At 43.3% G+C, this 21,387-nt stretch overlaps 3 protein-coding genes across 5 annotated transcripts in view; 1 reads left to right on the top strand and 2 right to left on the bottom strand.

Annotated features, from left to right (window-relative positions):
- LOC310868802 (E3 ubiquitin-protein ligase TRIM65-like) overlaps window positions 1–900 on the bottom strand; it is a 12,579-nt gene extending 11,679 nt beyond the window's left edge. Inside the window, exons 1-2 of one of the 2 annotated variants that reach the window (XM_083779273.1) lie at window positions 792–884; window positions 632–668 (exon numbers count right to left, since the gene is read on the bottom strand). The gene's annotated coding sequence lies outside the window, so the exon portion shown is untranslated. Of the gene's footprint in view, window positions 1–631 lie in introns of both variants that reach the window. The other variant, XM_083779272.1, reaches the window with a different exon arrangement.
- A 796-nt stretch (window positions 901–1,696) lies between these two features.
- Window positions 1,697–10,754, top strand: mif4gdb (MIF4G domain containing b). Its single transcript, XM_083779567.1, has 7 exons — window positions 1,697–1,746; window positions 4,339–4,468; window positions 4,931–5,040; window positions 6,040–6,195; window positions 6,320–6,412; window positions 6,749–6,859; window positions 7,772–10,754. The coding sequence occupies exons 2-7, from the start codon at window positions 4,390–4,392 to the stop codon at window positions 7,886–7,888; spliced, it is 666 nt and encodes a 221-aa protein (XP_083635693.1). The 5' UTR covers window positions 1,697–1,746; window positions 4,339–4,389; the 3' UTR covers window positions 7,889–10,754.
- Window positions 10,755–11,228: 474 nt separating this feature from the next.
- On the bottom strand, window positions 11,229–21,321 carry mrps7 (mitochondrial ribosomal protein S7). 2 transcript variants are annotated; one of them, XR_014570120.1, is made up of 6 exons: window positions 21,256–21,321; window positions 15,878–16,069; window positions 14,937–15,000; window positions 14,310–14,477; window positions 11,478–13,732; window positions 11,229–11,404 (listed from the first exon to the last, which is right to left on the bottom strand). XR_014570120.1 is itself a non-coding variant. In XM_083779566.1 (5 exons), exons 1-5 carry the CDS (start codon window positions 21,297–21,299, stop codon window positions 13,511–13,513), a joined length of 690 nt encoding a protein of 229 aa, XP_083635692.1. In that variant the 5' UTR covers window positions 21,300–21,321; the 3' UTR covers window positions 11,229–13,510. The 2 variants fall into 2 exon arrangements, 1 of the variants encoding a protein (XP_083635692.1); XM_083779566.1 differs by having other exon boundaries at window positions 11,229–13,732.
- Window positions 21,322–21,387: the final 66 nt, after the last annotated feature.

The following is a 21,387-nucleotide window of genomic DNA, read 5'->3' as shown; positions in this document are numbered from 1 at the left end:
GATACCTAAGTTTGGGGTCATCCCTATGATCCCTCAGCCCTATGTTCCCTCAGCCCTATGTTCCCTCAAGTGTAATTAATAATTAATAATTATTATTAATTATCAACTTATCAACTTATTAATAGTGTGATAAGTGTAGTAGTGTAATAGTGTAATAAGTGTAGTAGTGCAATAAGTGTATTAGTGTAATAGTGTAGTAGTGTAGTAGTGTATAATAGTGTAATAGTGTAATAAGTGTAGTAGTGTAATAAGTGTAGTAGTGTAATAAGTGTAGTACTGTAATAGTGTAGTAGTGTAATAGTGTAATATGTGTAATAGTGTAATAAGTGTAACATTGTAATTAGTGTAATAGTGTAATAAGTGTAGTAGTGTAATTGTGTAATAGTGTAATAAGTGTAGTAGTGTAAGTGTAATAAGAGTAATATTGTAATAGTGTGATAAGTGTAATAGTGTAATAAGTGTAGTAGTGTATAGTGTAATAGTATAATAGTGTAATAAGTGTAACAGTGTAATAATGTAATGGTGTAATTAGTGTACAGAAATCTGCATTACTTAATTTACAAGAAATCTATTGTTATTTTGATCAACATTTGCTTGTTATTGTTATTGTTGTTAACATTTGCTCTCCTACCTGGTAGGAGTCAGGATGGTGGTCCCTGGGTCCAAATTAGTCAGGATGGTGGTCCCTGGTTCCAAATCAGTCAGGATGGTGGTCCCTGGGTCCAAATCAGTCAGGATGGTGGTCCCTGCAAGGTCCAAATCAGTCAGGATGGTGGTCCCTGGGTCCAAATCAGTCAGGATGGTGGTCCCTGGGTCCAAATCAGTCAGGATGGTCGTCCCTGCAGGGTCCAAATCAGTCAGGGTGGTGGTCCCTGGGTCAACTCAAAATCTGTTGAAAACCACTGGAGAGACTGGGAGTCGGAGAGAGAACAAGTTACACAACAGCTCTGAGTCTGTTTTCTTCTGCAGAAAACTCGTAAAACTGGGAGAGGGTGGGAACATAGGGGGTGTGGACTTCCTGCATGTTTGCAGGAGGCAGCTGTGTTTTAAAGAGACAGTAGAGTGTGTACAAACAAAGATTATTATTATTCATAAAGATGGTCGGAAAATAAATGGTACACAAAAGCCTACAAATGGGGTGCGTTCGGAAATAGCGCACTGATCAGCGCACTGTGCAATGCTGCAAACCTTTGAGAACGACGAGGCAGGCACCATTCATTTTTCCCCATAAAGCGTTTCAAAAAGTATTTATTTTAAAGATCTGTAACTAAAGGCCTATTCATAGTCTGGATTTTCGGTGGTGAGATGACCACCGCTCCGGTGGTGAGCTGACCACCGGAGCTGAAATAACGTTGAGCGGTGGTGAGTAAAAACAGAGCGAAGGGCTGGAGCGGTGGCGGTGGTTTGCTCTTCACCGCGGCGCGTGACGTCATGTTGTAGTTCGGTGGTCACCCCACCACCGTAAAACCAGACTATGTATGAGCCTTAAGCCTCGGAGAAAGCCAACAGCCGAGTTGACAAATAATGACAATAAACACATTTTGTTGGGGGGTCCGAACAAATTATAAAGAAGAAAAACTATCAAAAAAACTACAAAAAAGGCGTCCTTTTCTTCTTCTGTGCAGGTGGCAGTAACGCCGCCTCCAATACGGGACTCAGCCTGCTGTCACCACCGTCCACAGAAGAAGAAGCAACACAAGCTGCTAATGCTAATGCTAATGTGTTGCTGCTGCACACTGTAGGAATGTAAGTATTATTAGTGTGTAAATGTCGTTGGCGTCAATTTAACGCGTTTATTCATTTACTAATGAATGTGCTCTCCGTGTGTGCGTCACGTTGACAGGCTGTTAAGTCGCGGTGAGGTCGTTTTGAAGATGTTCATTTTATTTCAGCAAACCTTTAAACCTGGGCTAAAAAAACTTAACTGAGCTAAGTAGTTAGCAAACAACAACAATCAATGTCATTAATATGGATGTAACGTTAATTAACAGCACTGTCTCATAAAACCAGCCTGTAGTGTTTATAATACTTGTATTTAACTTGTATTTGTGCATATAGCTATGTTTAAATGTGTGAATATACACGGCGTCGTTTTGATTTACAGTCAATATTACTTTCTATTAAAACTGTCTGCATGCAAGCGTTGTGATTTTCGTCCCGACGAAAAGATTATTAAACTCTTGCGTCGGGGAATCAATGAAGTTGTCAAGTGACACATACACTGTCTAATGAGGGAAATGTTCAATATGAATCCATATGAAAACATAATATAGTCTACATGCATAGTTTAGTTTCATTCAAAGCAAATGACATGTAAAAACCACACCATTATGTCAGTGGTTTTCAACCCTTTTCACATAAGGTCCATTATTCTTTCTACATTTGAGCCACGGACCACCATGTGATGACATTTATCCTCTCACACCAAACATTTGCAATATGTTGTTACTGTTGGATACGATTTTTCCCCACAATTCCAGTATTGATGTTGGGAGAGATAACAGGCACATGAAATATAAATTATTCTACATTCTCTAATCGTGTAGACTTCTTGCAAATTAAGTAATGCAGATGTTTAACAATAATTTAACTCTTGAGAGCGTAAAAATGAAACAGTTTGGTTTCATTTTACGCTCTGGAGATTTAAAGATCTATATTAAGGGCCCATTTGGTTACCAACTCTCCCGTCATTTAGCTGGGGACCACCTGGAACCCCCTCAAGGACCACTGGTGGTCCCTGAACCACTGGTTGAAAACCACTGTATTAAGTGAATGTTTGCAAGTGAAAGTCCAAACAGAAGTGTCCATTTATTATTAGTGCTTTTGATTGATTTCTGCCAGGTGTTTTTTGTTAAATGGTGCATTTATATAGCGCCATTATCCAAGGCTCTTTACATGTGCATCACATTCACACACACGCACACATTCACAAACCTTTACATAGTTTGTGCATCACATTCACACACCGATGGCAGCGGAAACCATGCGAGGCACCAACTAGCACATCGGGAGCAATTAGAGGTTCAGAGTCTTGCTCAAGGACACTTCCACACCAACTCTGGGGGAGCCCACAGGGTTCGAACTGGCAACCTTGCGGTTCCCATCCAGCCACTCTACCCCACCGCCACCCAACCCCTAAGCCACCGCCACCCATTATTAACCTCATACTTACTGGAACTAATGCAATGAAAATTCAGAAAGAAAGAAAAGAGAATTGAGTTAGTTTAGTTTCTTAACCACTTTTATCCTGGGGACCTGGCATCCCTATTATGGGCTTTTTATTTTTAATGCAAAAGTTTGCAAAAGTACTGAAAATAGCCTATCAGCGAGATGGACTGTTTGCTATTTGAAAACCTGATCTGATGCTATGATAAGTCCAACACGGGAGAAACGTTGTTCTAATTAAATTGTTGGTTTTACTTTATTTTTTTTAAATAGGAAATTCCTTTCTTTTTCACTAAGTTTGCAATTTGTCCATCCATGACTTATATAGGACAACTTTAGTTTTTTTCAACCAAGGTTCATGTTTTAGGCTGTTATTAGAGAAAGTAAAGTGTGTTAAACTTTTTTCATTTGCTACTTTCTTTCGTTTTAGCGATTTTAGCATTTTTTTACGGGGGGCGGGGCATTCGAACATGGGGCTAAATATGTATTTTTCTTTACCACATTTTAGAGCGATTTATTATTTTATTATTTACTATAGTCCTACTAGACCCCAGACAATTACATCAGGCCACAAAAGATCACGGGATCTATTGAATCAATGGGGGGGGGGGTACTATAGGCCGGGGGCTGATCTACTGAATATGAAGGGGGGTGCTATAGGGGGCTGCCATACTGTACTGTGTTGTAGGCCCAATATGATTGTCCCCTTCACATTCAGTAGATCCTGTGATCTTTTGTAGCCAGATGTAATTGTATGGGGTCTGGGTGCAGTACGTAGTTCAGACTACCGGTAGTCATTGGTCTGACAAACGACAACCCACCTCATCTCCTAACCTAACCATAACCGCAAGCACGGGAGCAGCGCATGTCCGACATGAGGACGCATGTCGGACTAATGCGGTCTCCTTGGGGTCTAGTAGGATTATAGTAAATAATGAAAAAATATATTGCTATACAATTTTGTAAAAAAATACATATTCAGCCCCATGTTCAAATGCCCCCACCCCCCTGTAAAAAAATAGCTAAAATGAAGGGAAAAAAAAGAACACTCATATCTTACTTTCTCTAATAACAACCTAAAACATGAACCTTGGTTGGAAGAAACTACAGTTGTCCTTTAAGTCAGTGCCTAAATTAAATCATATTTTGTGTTTGTTTGTTTTTTCTCCACAGTGCGATATCTCCCAGTTGTAAGCTGAATGCTGTAATCCACTACATGTAACGATGGAGAACTCCAAAGACGACCTCAAGATCCAGTCATTCGACCTGGAGACCCAGAAGTTACTGAAAACGGCTCTCAAAGGTCAGTTTCACTTTCTGAAGTATAATGCAGCGAGGATGCCACTAGTATACGAACGTCAGAATTTGGTTTCTTACACACAAGGTTACATCGATGCTGGAGAGTAGAAGAAAAACATCAATTCATTGACCACCAAAAGTTACGAGTGTGGAGAATGGAATTCTGTCCAACAGCAATGAAATGCCTTCTGAACCCCATGGCCCCATGCGCATGTCCACTTTTTCCTGGTGCGCTCCTCGTTTGTGTCGAAGTGTCCTTCATGGGCAAGAAGACACTGAACCCTACATTGCCTCCAATGAGTCGGTCGGTGTGAGCTCGCCACCATTGGTGTGTGAATGTGGGAAGTGAGGACGCTGGCGTCGACTGTAATGTCTGAATGAATTAACCATTGTAAAGTGCTTTGAGCACATGGAAAAGCGCTATTAAAAAAATATTTTTGTGCCTGTCATTTTGTGTTGTTTCCAGACCCGGCCTCAGTGAACCTGGAGAAGGTATCCAACATCATCATCGACCAGTCGTTGAAGGACCAGGTGTTCAGTAAAGAGGCTGGACGCATCTGCTTCGCCATCGTACAGGTGTGTTTATTAACACAATCGGTGCCGGGATTTCTTTCAAAATAGCAGCTCGGGGTGTCGCACAGATATGGCAGCTTTTTTTCTGAAAGCCCCCCCCCCCCCCCCCCCTTCCGTTCCGTACCAAAACCGGGAGGAATAATTTTGCTTGCTTACCTCGCTATGATTATGATAAAGTCGCTGAATAATCCCTTGCGTTCATATTTTGAACGAGAGGCACGTTGAAGTCAGAAATGAAGAGCTTAGTATATCCATCTGGTCAAAACCACGGAGAGCTCCCTAGATTAGGAGATACGAGGCATTCTTTCTGAGCCGTATACAGGGAAGTGAACGGCAGCACGCATGCGTGAACAGCAAGGAGTATGGTGCAGAAGGAGAGGTCAACCCAGAAAAAATATGAAAAAAGTTAGGTTTAGGCATAGTTTTACTGAGGTTACGTTTAGGAATGAGGTTAGGTATACATATAAATGGTGCATTTATATAGCGCCTTTTATCCAAGGCGCTTTACATAGATTGTGCATTACATTCACCCGTTTCACACGCACATTCATACACCGATGGCGGAGGAAACCATGCAAGGCACCAACCTGCACGTCAGGAGCAATTTGGTGTTCAGTGTCTTGCTCAAGGACACTTCGACACTAACTTTGGGGGAGCCCGGTTTCGAACTGGCAACCTTGCGGTTACCGGCATCCAGCCACTCTACCCCTGAGCCACTGCCGCCCCTCGTATAATTTGACTGAGGTTACGTTTTGGAATGCCTGGTGGTGGTGACCGCTCTGAGGTCGCCAGATTTGTCCCTTGCCGACTTGTCGAGTGTTCTTGTATTCTCTCTGCTGCATAGTGCGTAGGGGACACTGTAAGGGCACTGTGACTGTGTGTACTTGACTGTGCATGCATAGTGCAGGATCCTGATGGTGCTTTTTGTTTTTCTCCCATCCATCTCTTCCAGGATGAGTCCAAGCAGAACATTGCTGATGCTGTTCTCTGTCTCTCTTCCAGGCTGAGTCCAAGCAGAACAACGGCAGCGTGTTCAGGAGAAACCTCCTCAACCGCCTCCAGCAGGTGTTCTCAGAGCGGGAGAAGCTGAGGAAGAGCTCCAGACAGGAGTGGGTGTGCTACGTCACCTTCATCTGCAACATCTTCGACTACCTCAAGGTCCCACACGCAGTCGCAGCACTTCAGTCCCATTCTGGGATGTCATACTATATTAGTCGCAGATGTTTAATGCATGTCCATGGTGTAATTGTTGTTAATGTATAGTTTAATGTGTGTGTTTCAGGTGAACAACATGCCCATGGTAGCTCTGGTCCATCCCGTGTACGACTGTCTGCTCAGACTGTCCCAGCCAGACGCTCTGCTCAACGAGGACGAGGTGACCGCATTGATCCAATTGATCGGTTCAAATCTTCCAATGCTAAGCAATGATTACTGTCACAATATATTGTTGTCTGGACATGGAGACGTCTCTCTGACCTGTCCTCATCTCTCTCTCTATCCCTGTCCTGTGTCCTCCATGTCCCTGTCTTTGACCTGTCCTGTGTCCTCATGTCCCGCTCTCTCTCTCCTCTCTCTCTCTCTGACCTGTCCTGTGTCCTCATGTCTGTCTCTCTCGCTCTCGTCCTGTGTCCTCCATGTCTCTCTGATCTGTCCTGTGTCCTCCATGTCCCTGTCTCTCTGATCTGTCCTGTGTCCTCCATGTCTGTCCCAGGTGGACTGTCTGGTTCTCCAGCTCCACCGCGTTGGGGAGCAGCTGGAGAAGATCAACCCTCAGCGCATGGACGAGCTCTTCTACCTGCTGCGAGACGGCTTCCTGCTGCAGGTAGGCCTTGGTGTCCACAGTAGATTCCTGCTGCAGATAGGCCTTGGTGTCCACAGTAGGTTCCTGCTGCAGGTAGGCCTTGGTGTCCACAGTAGGTTCCTGCTGCAGGTAGGCCTTGGTGTCCACAGTAGGTTCCTGCTGCAGATAGGCCTTGGTGTCCACAGTAGGTTCCTGCTGCAGGTAGGCCTTGGTTCCTGCTGCAGGTAGGCCTTGGTGTCCACAGTAGGTTCCTGCTGCATGTAGGCCTTGGTTCCTGCTGCAGGTAGGCCTTGGTTCCTGCTGCAGGTAGGCCTTGGTGTCCACAGTAGGTTCCTGCTGCAGGTAGGCCTTGGTGTCCACAATAGGTTCCTGCTGCAGGTAGGCCTTGGTTACTACTGCAGGTAGGCCTTGGTTCCTGCTGCAGGAACCAAATCCAAATCGCCACGAAAATGAAGGAATTGGAATCGATAAAATCCTAAACGATAAGAACTGGAATCGATACGTGGTATAGCAGAAGTCCTAACAGGCATGCGCACACATAGACATCAAAGGGGACTTCAGCCCCTTCCCTTTTACCTGTCTGTAAAACAACTGCCATTTACTATGGTGATAGAAATGCAAATGCCACTCCTCTCCTGTCCATGCCATACCGGAAGGCAGCATTCAGGAGAATTGCTTTTTTCCCCCCAAAGTCTCCTGAACACAGTATTTTGCGTTGAACAAATTTGTTTAGAAATCCATGTCGTCACACCACATCTCCACTAGCTAAAGAGTGCTGGATTGCGCCCCGAAAATAGCTGATCTATAAGCTCTCAACGTGTCGCAGTGTGACACGTTGTGAGCTTGTAGATCTGCTATTTTCGTCCAAAAGTGCCCTCGTAAGGGATTTCAGACCCTGCCTCTCTAACACTCTCTGCACCCTATCTTCTCCAGGACGGGTTGACCTCCATGGCTCGCCTGCTGCTGCTGGAGATCCTGGAGTTCCGGGCGGGGGGCTGGGTCCTCAGCAACACGGCACAGAAATACTACTACAGCGAGCTGGCGGACTAGCGCCGCCACGGTGGCCGCGGCCCGCCACTTCCAGCTCCTTATTTAGGTGATGTCATACTAGGCTAAGGACGGGACAGGAGGTCTGCTGACGTCAAATCCATGTCCCCCTCTGGGTCATAAACTCCCTCCCATTCGGTTTTTCTACTAAATCCTGACACCAGGCGTGTTTAAAACAATTGTGTTCATACAGTGACATTGGCAGCTCTGCAAGCTGAGCTTAAAAAGAAAAGTCATCAAAGAATTACCATCTTTTAACGAAACAATATTTTATTTAAAAATAATTGTTTCCGGCAGGGAGGAGGAACAGAATACACAACTAAAATAATGGAGATGTAGAATCTCTTGGGACAGATTTGGAGGTTCAGTCTCACCAAATAGAACGTGGAGTTCTAGTCGTGGATTCAAATATTCTTTGAGGAGAGCTTTGTCTGCACTCTTTAATCTTTTGAACACAGTTGTTTAAAAAGAAAAAAAAAAAGATTTTTTTTTAATGGGATTTTTTTGAATCTTTGTGGATTCAAATATTCTTTGAGGAGAGCTTTGTCTGCACTCTTTAATTTTTTGCACACAGTTAAAAAAGAAGAGAAAAAAAGATTTTTGAATGGGATTTCTTTTAATCTTTCTGACCCAGCAGGGGGTGTGGCCTTGATGTCAGTAACTCCAGTAGCTTTTAGCCAATGAGAGGAGATGTTAGCCAACGGGTGATGTATACAGTAGTAGCACTTTGAGTAAGAGAAAGAACCCTCCGTTGTGTAACTACCACTGATCACTAAAGATGGCAATCGATGACGGGCAGCTAATCACGCCTGTGTCTGTCAGTGGTAGTCCATGAAACATGATGGGGTTTTGGGGAAGTGGTAGAAAGCATAGAACAAATTAATTTGACTAAGGCTTGATTTATTTTATACGTGGTTGTGTGCCGGGGCTCGTGTGCTGAATTATTGCAGATTGTTTGAGAGTTTGTAGATCTGCAATTTTTTTGGGCACGCGGGCGGCAACGGCGTCTAGCGATCAATTCATGCTTTGTATGACGAGTGTTTAACGAAGCGTTGCACTTTGGGTTTCGCAACGTTCACAAGTTTTGAGCGATCACGCTGTCTGCGACTCGCCGATGGTGCCACAACATGGAAGGAAGGAAGTGAATTCTTGTGACTGAAATTGACCATTTCGTTCATCGTGGTGACAAACGTCTAACAAACAATGTACGTACCATGTCTGCGATTTTCAAAGGTATGCGACACGCTCTGCAACGCCTGTCGCACAAAGCATAAGTTGACCTTAAATCAGAAGCGCGTCGCCCATTTTCAACCTTATCTTTATATAATTGGTCCTCACCAGTGCTCATTATGATATGGCACCATTTCTGTCTATGAGATAAGAGCCAAATTAGAAGCACGCACATCTCGAAAAGAAGTTGAGGGGTGCTGAACAAAACAATATACATACAGAAAGAAGGTAGGATGTCCGCACACCGTTCTTAAGCTCCCAGTAGTATTTTATTGAGCTTAAGAACGGTGTTGCGGACATCTTGTCACTGTTCCCCTCAATGTAGTCATCGTGCCAATGAATTCCTCCCCACACACGCATTTCAGTGTGTTGTCACTGCTGTTGTATCCTACTGACTGACCTGCCATTGACCCCCAGAATAACTTGAATAATAAATAAAGAATAATGCCTTGTGCCCATAAAGCCCAGAGAAGCCATTGATATAAAACTTTGATAGACTTTGATATAAAAAAAGATGTAGCTGCCCCCAACCTGGCCCGTAGGAGCAGGTGGAGTGACAGGAATCACCGCCCCGCCCCACTCGGCTTCCCTCCCCCAAACACGGACCAATAGTGTTCGTATACATGCTTAACGCAGCCGGACGCTTGACTAAGAACAATGGCTTCTGTTCCAGCATGCCAGCTTTCCGGGAAGAGAAAGGCTGTAGTTTCTATTCGTTTGGAATCCCCATCAATGATGTCACTGGTAGGCTGAACTGTCCACAGCTCTCTAATGAGACTCGGAGTGAGTAGACGACAGAAATGGTGACTTCTTCTAATGAGCGTTAGTTGAGGACGAATTATGTGTAAAGATAAGGTTACAGATGTGTGAAGTGGAAAGATTGCACCTATGGCACGTAGCCGGGGATGCAGATTGTGCAATTGTAAATAGTTGGTTTAGTTTAAAGAGGTTTAGTTTAAAGAGATTTATCCACTATGCTGGTACGGTGTGTTTAGAATTTATTTGGTTGCTTATAGGTTTGAATACCAGCTGAAAAAGAAGTTGCTGTTTTCTTTTTTTTAGTTCCCATCTTGCTGGCATTCCAGTTTTAGAAAAGGTTTACACTTAGTGGTATTTTTTTATATATATTTTTTATGGAACCGAAGTAGTACCAACTGACATTCCACACAGGGGTATACGCTGTGCATTTTGCTTTAGAAATACCGGTGTATTTCTTCAGCTGTTAAATGGGAGAACAGTTGTTTTCAATTATTTAGGCAGTATATATATATATATATATATATACACGACAAAAGTTTTTTTTATTTTTCCAAAAGGTTTGGATTGCTTTGACTGAAATAATATGTTCAATCATTTCAAGGTTTCATCTCGTTGTGGTATAATTTATATTAACATTTATATTAACACATCTCTGCCACTTTTCAGATTAAGGTGTGGTTTTCCTGCGTGTGCTAGACAGAAAACGTTTTAGTTTTTTTTTGATTATATCAGGGATTATTTTGTTACAGATTTAACGACGTGCTCAAACTTTTTTGTATTTCTTAAAACTTCAATCCCACGATTTTGCAACTCATTTATTTTTTATTTTTTTACCCCGTCAATTCTCTAATGTAATCCTGTAATCCTCTGCCAACCTGGGGAGGCCAGCGGACTGACCTCATGCTTCCTTCTATGCATGAGGAGTCCAAGCTGCATCTTTTCACCTGACGGGGGGGAGTTTCCCCGGGCCGGGTGGAGCGCGTGGAAGGAACGCATTATTCCGACCAGTTCCTTTCCCCTCCATCAAGCTCCCCGGCTGGGCAGGGGGAGGTATTAACCTTTTTAATGTAGACGTTATTTTAACGGAAGCCGAACTGAGGTCGGGTGATTCTTTTGTAGAAATCAAATTTAAGGTCTTTCAGCAGCGCCATGTTTTGCATCTGCAGCCGTCACGATTTCCTGGTTCTGGTGCTTCAGTGACCACTTGAAGAATCTGGAGTAGTTTAAGAGTTTCTTCTTGATGTTAAAAGCAATAATCAATACTAGTTGATTTATTTAGTTCATTAACATATCATTAATAATGATGTGCATCTTTGGCGTGACATTAACAGCAGGATTCGACATTGGGGGGGGAGACGATGTGTTTTTTCTTTTATATATATCGCCAGGTGACATGTAGGAATCAGAATTCACATTTGTTTTTCATTGAAATACAAATGGTGCCAACCATAGTACATGTACAGCTGTTAATCAATACAAGTCAAGATATTTTGTTGTCAGGGTGCTATATAAATTACATTTGGATTTCCCCTCCTGCTGCATAAAGGGATAGTTCAGCCCAAAAATAAAGTGAAGTCGGAAAGGAACAAAAAGTGAACTAAACTATCCCTTTTAAGAGCTAGGTCTTATATTGGCAAGTTGTAAACTTGCAGTATAAACGTGGGGCCCAGTCAGTACTTGAATATTTTATAAAAGCTGTTCTTTACTTGTTTGTTCCACCAGCACATACCAGTAGCCGATCTCAGCGATAGTTGTTTTTATTTTTATTATTCTGTGGCTCATTTGGCAGCTTCAATGATTCCAAACCAAAGCCGTGCCTTCCTTGGGGTTAAGTGGTTACCAGATGTATAAATAAAAACAAAGTCAATTTACAGCTCTAATGGAGCTTTTAAGGAGGGAAGAACAAAAATAACACGATTTGCTGTGAAATTTAAACCTTGATCTGTTGAGTTTTCTGTGGGCTAATTTAGGCATGTAACGATTCACTCAACTCGCGATTCGATTCACGATACAATCGACAAAATTATTTTCCAAATGTCTTACCACTTGGGAAAATGATGAAATCCTGAAAGCTATCTGACCACTTTTAACACGGCAGCAGAGATGGGTGGTGTGCCACGGTCATTTTTCAGAGCACGTTTCATTTTAATAAGTCAATCGATTGGTCATTAAAATAAACGTTTAAAACTTCAACACTAGTAGACGAGCAAAATGTGTCTGCCTGCGTAGCATGCACTATTGCCTGGGCTGAGCTTCCCAGTGCATTTGATGCAAACAGGACTACCAATTCTAGTGAGTTTGTACAGCTTAAGGATGAAAGAGTTAAAAAGCAAATTAACACCAGTGAAACACTAAACTTTTAGCTGCATTATTTTGAGTTCTGAAGTGTTTACTAAAAGATTAAACTAATAGTCTGGTAAAAGCTAGTCATAGTTCTGTTGAAAACATGTTGTAAAAACCCAGGTGTATTTCATGACCATCATATGCAGTTGAATGAATCAAGGATGTTCTGTGTCAGGACACGGTGCAAACTGCCCGTCAAGATATTTTCTAGTGTTCCTGGGTTATGTATATCTATTCTCTTAACATTTGTACGTAGGTCAATTCCATTTTGTTTTACTTCCTACGGTTGGATTGTACACTGAATGTAAAAAGATTTGTTTGAATAAATCTTTGAGTTTGAAGGACTTGGTGTGATACATTTATTGCATTTGTACTTGATTAGATGCCGACACGATCTCAATACAATATTTAACTTATCTCACACTTTTACATTGTTCTTTCACCAACAGTGTTCACTATTTACAATCAAGTCTGGAACATACCATAAGCATTTGGTTGTGTCTGAAAAGTCACTATTCAGTATGCCAAACAAGTAATCGATTATGCTATTGTATACTGTATTTGTTGAAACCAATGACATGTTAACTGATGGGAAGATGTATGTAGTACCTGTGCTTTGTCACAAGATGTTGCACTTCACTAACTTTCAGGGTGGTCTGGTCTCAGTATGCACATCATCAAACATAGCATTGTGTATAGTGTAGAACATTATACTGACAAGAGGGACACGGATTTGTATGATTTGACCCATGCTGCTCTGGTTGTCACGTTCACTCCCATGACAGTCTGGAGAGGGAACCGGTTATAAGTGCCAACAAGACTTTTCTTTCAATCCCATCAGTTTTATTATAGCTATGAGCAATCTAGAAGAGATAATGTCGCAAAACGCTGCACAGGTCACATCATTTACCTCCTAACTCCCCCCCCCCGCCCCCATGTCATGTTTTTTTTTAATATTTAACTTAAAAACCTGTTCATAATGGAAGTCAAAGGGGCTTGGCTCGGGCTGAAATCTGGAGTCATTATGTCATAGATCAGTGGTTCCCAAACCTTTTAGCCTGTGACCCAAAAGAGAAATTTGATGTCTCCCCTGGGACCCAAACTAGTGGGAAAAGAGCATAATTCAAGTTTTTTGCCACTCAGTAGTAGGCATTCTCACATGACTTCCAGATATGACGACGTACGGTAACACGCATAGCCTCTATTGGAGCCACGGCGAAATTACCACGTGGAATCCCAGATCCACAAAGTTCAGTGTGTCTCTTGCACGGGAGGCAGCGCGACGCCACTACACTACCACCATCTGTAGTGCGCGTACGCCCTGTTGGCCTCGGCCATCTTGTGCAGCTCGTGCTTCTTCTTGATGACGTTGCCCTCGTTGTGGAAGGCCATCAGCAGCTCCTGGGAGAGCTTCTCGTACATGAGCGTGCGGCGGTGCTTGTTCTTCCGGCACTCCGAGATCATCCAGTCCATGGCCAGGAAGCGACGCCTGTTGTCCGTCAAGGGGATGGGCACCTGAGGAGGAGATGGTTATTTAGCCTTGTTTAAACCTTACTGTGGTGCTGTGACAACCACATTTCCCTCACGATCAATAACGATCCAGATAATTAGGGCTGTCGTTCATATCAGGAGGGTGATATCATAATTTTGTTTTCAAATCAGTGGGCATAGGTTTTCGAGCAGTGTTGTTGGTAGCACTGTTTAGCCGCCAACATATATTGAATTTAGAATATTTAATGGTGTTTCATACATAAAAAGGAGATCTCTTGATAAGTTTGCCTACACGAGACTACAACATGTCAGCTTAGCGCAGAAAGATCCAAACAGCTCCCATTGGGTCCATTGAGGGAAAAAGACAAAAGTAAATTACTTTAAAAGGATTTATTGAATGCAATGACGTGCCGACAACAGAGCAAGAGGCTTTTTGTTGCTCAAAAACGTCACGGCACTGCGTTAAAGGGAATCCTCGTAATGGGAGTTTTACACGTTTTTTATTTTACATTTTGATCCAGCACACATTTTGTTGGACACATTGTGGGAAACATTTTGTAATTTTCTATAAAAGCGTTCCCGTTAGCGTCACGTCACTGACCTGGTACTTCTTGCCTCCTTTCTGGATGCTGGCCAGGCCGATGACGGGCTTGCAGTTGTCCAGAGCCTGGTGAAAGACGGTGTACGGGTTACACTGGATGTCTTCCCTCTGGGCTTCAGGAGACTTGTGGTACTTCTCCACCTGCTTCCTCTTGATGCTCTCCAACGTCTGCCACAGAGGAAGAGACCACGGAGGTGTTACTGTAGATGTCGGCACGTGGGGTTTTAGGTTTCGGACGTGTTTGGCTATTCAAAAAAGAGCAGATCTACAAGCTCACAGCGCGTCACTTTGTGCCACGCTCCAAGCTTGTGGATCTGCTATTTTTGAAAAGAATGTGGAAATAATTTGCAAATCTTAAAATTTATATATTTTTAAAGAAAACATTTTAACTGAAATCTTTGCTTCCGGGAGTCCCCGGCACAACATATTTTGAGATGGGGATTTGCCTGAGACGTATTAGGCCATGATATGTATTAGGCAAAATACATATAATTCTGGGGGTCTAGAAACGTACGCTTTTCAGGAAACCGTTAGAATTTAGAAGATATGTGTAGATATGCGTGTAGAATGTGCCTCAGGTCTTAATGGGTGAATAACAGGATCAGAGGAGAGCAGACGTTCCCTCACCTGATTCATGATGTCTCTGGAAAGAACCTTGTTTCCACCTTTCATCATCATGTTGATGAACTTACTGTGGAGAAAACACAACAGCAGTTAGTTAACAATAATGCAAAAGACTGTGTAAAGAAGTGGGAAACTGTCATCTAACCACATGCTTCAAAGACACGAAAAGAAGAAGAAGCAGTTAGTTAGCATGTTAGTTAACTTACATGCAGTTAGCTCTCAGCTAACTGTACAATCAAGGCTTGCAAGACATGTTGTATGCCATCTAGAATTACATTTAAGGCCAAGCTTGCAAAAGAAATAAACACGAAACGTTTTAAGGTGCTCTCAATGTAATATGCAATATTGTCAAGGTAATGAAACTCAGATGAAAAATCTGAATTCAGAAGTGGTTCTGGTGTTCAAGAATATTAGCTTTTCTCCACTTGGCAAAACTCGGTTGCATAATAGTAGTTATAGAGTCCGTCTGGTATACAAATTTACCGCAACCCATTCAAACTGGGAATGCATCTGTGTCATTTTAGATTTTAGTGTTGGCTATTCAAAAGCAGCAGATATACAATCTCAATTATCTTTTACATTTTTTAAACATCTTGAAAATGTGAGAACTACTGACTTACAAGGCATTTGTAGAATTGGCCTCAGGTCGTAATTTAAACAATATTTAAGAGACCTTTCGAAAATGAATCGAATACAAATGTAATACATTATAAGGCCTTTTAAAAATGAATATGAATTTAGGACTAGTGAAGGGGGGGGGGTTAAATTAATCGATACGATAATATATCGATATGCTACAGAATGATAAAGAAGGGCTCTTGTAGTAAATACATGGTCATTATTTTGAATCAACGTATAGTATCATATCGTATCGTGATACGATATCGTGAGGTTGCAGGCAACACACCCACCTCTATTTAGGACTGTACTGTACTGTTCAGTACCTTAAGACGGGGTCGTGGAACGGGGAGCTGTTCTGTGAGTTGCTGGCTGCCTTTATGGGTCTGACGGCTTTCAGCTCCCGCTGTTCCTTCTCCTCTGCACTGAGCTCCGTCTCTGGGACGCTGTGTGGCTCCTTACGCACCTCTGGCTCCAGGTAGTACGGGTTATACCGGCTCCATCTCACCAGCAGCACCCTGCCAAGACCAAGAGATCAACATTATACCCTGCTCCATCTCACAAGCAGCACCCTGCCAAGACCAAGAGAACAACATTATACCCTGCTCCATCTCACCAGCAGCACCCTGCCAAGACCAAGGGAACAACATTATACCCTGCTCCATCTCACCAGCAGCACCCTGCCAAGACCAAGAGAACAACATTATACCCTGCTCCATCTCACTGCCAGCACCCTGCCAAGATCAAGGGAACAACATTATACCCTGCTCCATCTCACTGCCAGCACCCTGCCAAGACCAAGGGAACAACATTATACCCTGCTCCATCTCACTGCCAGCACCCTGCCAAGACCAAGAGAACAACATTATACCCTGCTCCATCTCACTGCCAGCACCCTGCCAAGATCAAGGGAACAACATTATACCCTGCTCCATCTCACTGCCAGCACCCTGCCAAGACCAAGAGAACAACATTATACCCTGCTCCATCTCACTGCCAGCACCCTGCCAAGACCAAGAGAACAACATTATACCCTGCTCCATCTCACTGCCAGCACCCTGCCAAGACCAAGGGAACAACATTATACCCTGCTCCATCTCACTGCCAGCACCCTGCCAAGACCAAGAGATCAACATTATGCCCTGCTCCATCTCACTGCCAGCACCCTGCCAAGACCAAGGGAACAACATTATACCCTGCTCCATCTCACTGCCAGCACCCTGCCAAGACCAAGGGAACAACATTATAACTAGAGTTGTTCCCATACCGATACTGGTATCGGGCACTCGGGCCGATAATATCACCCTCACCTCAAGAACTCGGTACCGGCCCCGATACTCTGACCCGAGTACCAAAACATCCAATTGACACTAGCCTGAACGAATGCAACGGGAGCAAGTCTGACCCAACACTGCAGCAAATCGCCCAAAACAGCCGATCTACAAGCATGAATGACAACTGACAAGAGTAGAACAGAGATCCAAGCCAAGACAGACAGTGTTTTATAGCGGTCCATCTGTCAGTGTGAAGTGAATGGGTGGATGTAATGTAGCCCTGGTCCAAGGCTTACAGCGAGCCTCTCTCTGACACCTTGTGGAAGTACCTTCCACAGCCCTCTGGTCATATTTCCACTCCCGTGCGCTGTTTTTCTAATACCAGCAAATAAACAAAACGACGAAACCACTCACCGAAACAAAGCCTGCTAGACCTTGGTAAAAGTCTATTCTCGAACCTGGGAAGCGTCTGAGGTCCCCAGTTTCTCTCTAAAATGCACTTTGTGCCATTTTAATAACGCAATGTACCCTGAATTTAACTGGGTCACGCTATCCTACACTCGCGAACCGCCAGTAATGTGATCCTGGCGGTTCGCGAGTGTAGGATAGCGTTACCGTCCTTAAATTCAGGGTACATTGCGTTATTAAAATGGCACAAAGTGCATTTTAGAGAGAAACTGGGGACCTGAGACGCTTCCCAGGTTCGAGAATAGACTTTTACCAAGGTCTAGCAGGCTTTGTTTCGGTGAGTGGTTTCGTCGTTTTGTTTATTTGCTGGTATTAGAAAAACAGCGCACGGGAGTGGAAATATGACCAGAGGGCTGTGGAAGGTACTTCCACAAGGCGTCAGAGAGAGGCGCTGTAAGCCTTGGACCAGGGCTAGATGTAATGCACATTGTTGTAGCCGTGGTTCACAACATGACGGTCAAAATGCATTTTAATGGTGGGATATTAATAATAATAATCTTTATTGTCCTGAAAGATATTTGTCTTCACAGTCAGCTAATTACCCAACCCACAAGAGTGTGTGATTCTACTCAAACTGTCATTGATCTCATTCTGACCTCGGACAAATCCAGAATCTCCAAGAAAGGGGTTATTGTATGTGGGCTCAGTGATCATTTTATGATTTTCTGTACCCGCAAAATACAAAAACTAAAGTTTGACTGTCACAAAACAGTCATATCTAGGGACCTCAAAACCTACTCTAGTGAGGCCTTTAACCTTGAACTGGAGAGTCTGGATTGGTCCGATGTGCTCAGGAGCTCACTAGTCGAAGAAGCATGGCTTGGCTTTAAAACCAAATTTACATCAGTACTAAACATCATGGCTCCTTTGAGAACCATCAGGGTCAAAACCCGCTCGGAGCCATGGATGAATTCGGACATACTGACTGCAATGAAAGCCAGAGACAACAAATGCTCTGAACTTCTTAAATGCAAGTCCATGCTAGCCAAGCGCTTCGACAGTAATCTCCAAACCAAACTGTGCAACCTAAAAACCCAGTGTAACAAGCTAAGAAACGGTGTAATTGCCATGACCAAATCTGCCAAATGTAACTTTATCAATGATAAAGCCGAGGAAATCAAAAACAATCCTCGGGAACTCTGGAAGTTACTAAACAACCAACTAGGCTGTGGTCAGAAACTAAAAACCAGGTTTACTAACATAAACATCAAATCGAATAACACCCTCATCACTGACAAGCTTGATGTAGCCAACCACCTGAACATCTTCTTTACAAACATTGCAACAAAGCTGGTTAGCAAACTGCCCTCCCACTCTGGGCGTTTTGGTGTAGAGCACATCAAAGCCTTCTACAAAAACCTTGGTGTTTGTAAAGATGATTTCAAAATGGCAATGGTAACAACCGAGGAGGTACTTAAAAAACTGAGTGCCCTTCAACCCCACAAGGCCACTGGCCATGACAATATCCCCTCCAAATTTCTCAGAGACTCAGCCTTTTCCATAGCTCCAGTCATCACCCACATAGTTAACCTCTCCATCAAACAGGGACAGGTCCCCCAAGATTTTAAACTGGCCAAAGTAACCCCCTTGTACAAAAAAGGGAGTAAATTAGAACCCGGCAACTACCGCCCTATTTCTATTCTAAGCTCCATCTCGAAAGTGATGGAAAAAATAGTCTATGAACAGGTTGAAAAGTATCTTGCCACTAATAAATTGCTGTACGAGTTCCAATCTGGTTTCAGAACATCCCACTCCACTGACACATGCCTCCTCTATTTGAGCGACCACATCAAACACGAGGTGGACGCTGGAAAATACTGCGGCATGGTCATGCTGGACCTCCAAAAGGCTTTTGACACCGTGAACCACTCCATACTGGTTAACAAGCTTAAAGCTATTGGTTTTGATAGCACATCAGTGAGCTGGATGCAATCCTACCTGGAGGGGAGAGAACAGATGGTGGAGGTGAACGGAACACTGTCCCCTACTAGCATACTAGTAGGGGACTGGGGCCTTTACTGTTCCTAATATATGTTAACGACATGACTTCAGCTTGTGACTGCAACTTGTTCCTGTTCGCAGATGACTCAGCACTGCTGGTCTCGGACAGGAACAAACTGCAGGTTGAAAAGACCCTCAGCTCTGAACTCAGTAGAATCTGCACCTGGCTCGCTGATAACAAACTATCCTTACACCTGGGAAAAACTGAATCCATCCTCTTCGGATCAAATAGTAATCTCAGCAAGGCAGATGGCTTCTTGGTTAGAGTGGGTGACAATATTATCACACGAAAAGATCAAATTACCTACCTAGGTTCCATCCTGGAGGCCAATCTTTCCGGTGATAAGATGGCCACCAACGTAATCAAAAAAGTCAATCAAAGAACAAGATTCCTTTACAGGATCTCCTCACTGGTCAGCAAAAACACCTTGAAGACCTTAACAGGAGCCCTCGTACAAGGTTTCTTTGACTATGCATCCACCTCTTGGTACCACAGCACCTCAAAGGCCCTTAAAACAAGGCTCCAGACCTCCCAAAACAAACTGGTCAGGCTCCTAATTGGCCTCACCCCCCGAACCCACCTCACTCCTGCCCACTTTGACAGGCTGGGATGGCTTAGGGTCGACGACAGAGTACAGCATCTTGCAATGGGTCTGGTCCACAAGATTCGATACACCACCAAGATACCCATGTACCTGTCTAAATACTTCCTTAATGTAAGCGAAGTCCACACCCACAACACCAGAGGGAGTGCAACAAACCATGTACAACCCAGATTCGGCACAAACAAGGGACTAAATTATTTTCGCTCCTATGCCACCAAAATGTGGAACGCCCTACCAACAGTCATTAAGACATGTGAATCCCTTGACTCCTTCAAAACCGCTCTCAAAGGGCACCTACGGATGGCTGCAATTCGAAACTGGCCTCTGTAAAAACTGAATCCCCCCCCCCCCCCCCCACCCCATTTCCCCTCACTGTATATGTATCTTTTCCCTTTTTGCTTCCTATATGATGAATTCCTGTTCTGTTCTTTAGCTACATAGAAGTGTCTATTTGTATGTCTCTAAATGTTTTGATGAATTGAACAATGTGGACCCTGTTGTAAACAAGTGTAATGCTTAATTGGGTCGTCCACTCACAGTTGACAGTCTTTTGTATTGAGTTTGTGCTTAAAATGTACTGTAAATTCTACAAACTGTTAATAAATATTTCAATCAATCAGTCTGTTCAAACACCCCACATCAAAAACCACACATAGCACAGAAAATATGCAAACTGCAACTAAAGCGGTCAAATATATTACTGCAGTGGAGTAAAACGTGCACTACCAATCATCTCTGAAATGTAGTGGAGTAGAAGAAAAACAGGCATCTTCAACAGGTGGTCCTCACAGTTTAATACTGTATTTGTATGTCATTAAATGGAGGACCCCTAGCCTAAGATTTAGACGGTTACACACCGCCATTCAGAAACACCGCCATTCAGAACCCTAACCCTAACCGGGTTTCTGAATGGCGGTGTTTCGGAATGGGGGTCTTTAGACTCTCGTAGTCGATGTTATTTATCGATTCTGACTGAAAATGTCAGAATCGATAAATACATCTACGAGAGTCTAAATCTTAGGCTAGGGGACCCCGCACCCCGATGTATACAATTAAGCCACAGGCTTTCTTGGGTTATAAATAAATCCTCTCGTATTGAAGCTTGTATAGAAGTAGAACGGTACTTTCCTCCTGTGCTTCATTTCTGCAAACTGTTAATAAAGTATTCAATCAATTCCATCAATCCCTATTCCGACGAGAACTTTAGCCAAAAGAGCAGTAACCACAGTAGACACTCACACATGGCTCTCAGTTCACAAATCAGCATGAATGAACCATTATTATAATGTTTTATAGTTATTAACTGATGATAACCATCATATATTAAACAACAACATAGTAATTATAAACAGTTACCTTGGAGTCCAAGGTTTCAACAGACCAGTGATGGAGGCCGCCATCTTGGAAATGTGCCTGTCGCGCGACGAGGACCCCACTAGGACCGTCTATCAGATGCCTGCGTGGAAAAAAACAAACAAATAAAACAGC

Source organism: Protomyctophum parallelum, assembly GCF_964188405.1.
Source record: "Protomyctophum parallelum genome assembly, chromosome: 13".
NCBI classification, from domain to species: Eukaryota; Metazoa; Chordata; class Actinopteri; order Myctophiformes; family Myctophidae; genus Protomyctophum; species Protomyctophum parallelum.
This window is presented reverse-complemented; position numbering and strand designations above follow the sequence as displayed.